We start from the raw sequence: 2,392 nt of genomic DNA, 5'->3' as shown, positions 1-2,392 counted from the left end.
CCAAGGTTGATGGCTTTGACCTGAAGAAGTGCCCAAAACAGTACCTTTTTGCTCCAGAACAGCAGCGTCCTCCTCTCTGCAGCTGAAATTGCTCAATTGGTGTTGGCTGCAGAGTGCTGCTGGGGGGAGGGTCTTTCAAAACTCTGCCCACTTGCCTGTCAGGGGCAGAAGGGATGTTTGCATCGGTTACTTTGATAGACATCCCTTCTAGCCCAGGGTCACTCACAGGGAGAGGGAAGGAGAAGAGTTCTTGTTGAGACCAGAAGAGACTTTAGGAGAGGAAGACATGCAGCTCCCGGGCACTGCGCCCTCACATCTACAGTCACCAACAAAGCTCCTTGGCAGGACACACTTCCATCAGTCAGGGCACAGCAAACACCAGTGCAGAACACTGTATGGACATGTTCCTTGTGGCACAGGGCCCGATTCCTCAGGCAGGAGGACAGGGCAGGCTCTGGATGCCACCTCTAGAACCTTGCCAGCGCCAGCAGAGGAGCAGACAATGCCCATGTGAGCAGTTGAGCTGAGCTGATGAGACTCGAGAGCCCCAGGAGGAGAGTGGGAGCAGCCCCAGGCAGTGCCTGTCTGATGGGCTCCTGCCTGCATGACTCCCCAGGTGGGGGGGAGGCTGCACCATGCACCCAGCAAGGCCACATCACTCTGGAGAGCCCCATTTGTGACCAAGAGGCAGAGGCTGAACCAACTCTCTAAGGGTTCAAATACTTAAATTTTCATATCAATCTGCCTTTTTAACCTTTCTTAAGAACAGTCTGTGGCTCCACTAATCTGAGTGCATTAAATCCTCTGTACAATTATGTTCTTTGCACACAGCCTAAAATTCTCCAAAGGAGCATATGTGGTCACTGCCACTGCAGAACACAAAAGCAGGAGGGCACCCCAAGCATCTGACACTTGTATGTTCGTGCTGTATTCCTTTTTTCCTTTTTGATAAAGAGAACAAAAAAAAAAAGGAAAGCCAGATGATCATTCTAGTTACAAGCAGCAGACATCATAAAGGTTACAGACAAGATACTGGGGTGTTAATGGCCACACAATAAAACCCAGTTGACTTTCAAAAGAAAAGTTTGCTTTACAGAAAATCTTTAAACCTTACTGTACCTCTAAGCACTCACTTTAAGGTGACAGATTTTTCCATGGAATCAGTGATCAAGGTCACTGCCCAAACCACAATGAATTTTGGCCCTGAAGAGACCATGCACCTCTCCTCTACTCACATCCACCCTGCCTTTAGTTCACGTGCAATCATCTGCTGTAGGGCTTTGACTGCCTTCTGTTCCCTTCCTCTTATCCTGTCCCCACATCATTTACTCCGCTGAAATCACCAGTAAAGAAAACCCTTGTGCCAAACAAAATGTTTGTGTCATGCTGACATTGAGTTAGTGAGGAGTTACTACAAATTAGGACTGCAATTTGTTCTCACAGCACTGCAAGAGTGAGTGGGCAGATGTTTTATAAGTTAATTCTACATTTATATAATCTTGCTGGACATTCTGTATTTGAGAGTAATTTACAAGCCGAAAAGCTCACAATTAGTTTGCAAACAGAGTATTAAAATCATTACCTTCTAACCACTTCTTTCCAGCCTTCTTCTCTTTTCTGGCCTCTTTTTGGACTGGTCAGATTCAGCTTTACGTTTGGAGAGCTCAGAGGAAGGGAAACAGACTTATAAGTAGTTGACAACGAATTCGAATGACCATCACCATCAATTCTAGGAACAGAAATATGCTGGTTACAAACCAAAGAATCAAGTGACAGAGTACAGCTTGCATTTCTGCAGCTTAAAGCTTGCAGCATGAACTGCTTGAATCTTATTTTCTACTTGGAACACCTGTTAGGCAACTTCGGGGGGTTGTTTTTTGCTACCTACCTACCACAGTCTATACCCTTCCTCCAAAATGCAGAGTGTTAAACTGAATGGACCAATACTAGAAGCACTAAGGACATCAGTATGAAACAGTTTGTAAGAGGTGGTACACAGCCACTTAGGCACCACCTGATGATGTGTCTATACCACGTTCTCCCTTTCTGAATAGTTTTTTAAGAACAGGTAATAATGTCTCTTTCTTACTAAGTACTTGAAAATGTCTGGGTTTTAGCTCTGTTACAGATTCCTGGAAAGTGCTTCTACCCCTCCTGCCCCACTTTATGAAGGGGTAAGTGAGGCACAGATTTTTGAGCACAGTTATGCAGTTGTGTCCCAGTGACATCAGTTTGAAAGCAGATGCCAGATTATCATTACTGGTACTAAAACCACTGCAGCAATAGTGTAGTCATACACAAAGTCTGGGTGAGAGAGGAAAAGAGGGGGAGAGAACAAGGAATCTCTTGTTGAGCTAACTGGTCTGCACGGAGGTGAAAAACAGCAGCACTG

The 2,392-nt window shown here is 45.4% G+C and overlaps 1 protein-coding gene across 1 annotated transcript in view; it reads right to left on the bottom strand.

Annotated features, from left to right (window-relative positions):
• LOC103799772 (ankyrin repeat and KH domain-containing protein 1-like) overlaps positions 1-2,392 on the bottom strand; it is a gene marked incomplete at both ends in the record, with an annotated part of 76,047 nt that overhangs the window by 2,099 nt on the left and 71,556 nt on the right. Inside the window, 1 exon segment of the mRNA XM_009072120.1 lies at positions 1,583-1,729. Coding sequence (XP_009070368.1) covers positions 1,583-1,729 — 147 coding nt within the window.

This window comes from Acanthisitta chloris, unplaced genomic scaffold (assembly GCF_000695815.1).
Source record: "Acanthisitta chloris isolate BGI_N310 unplaced genomic scaffold, ASM69581v1 scaffold6213, whole genome shotgun sequence".
In the NCBI taxonomy this organism is placed as follows: Eukaryota; Metazoa; Chordata; class Aves; order Passeriformes; family Acanthisittidae; genus Acanthisitta; species Acanthisitta chloris.
The sequence above is the reverse complement of the archived record's forward strand: the minus strand, read 5'-3'. Positions and strand labels throughout refer to the sequence as shown.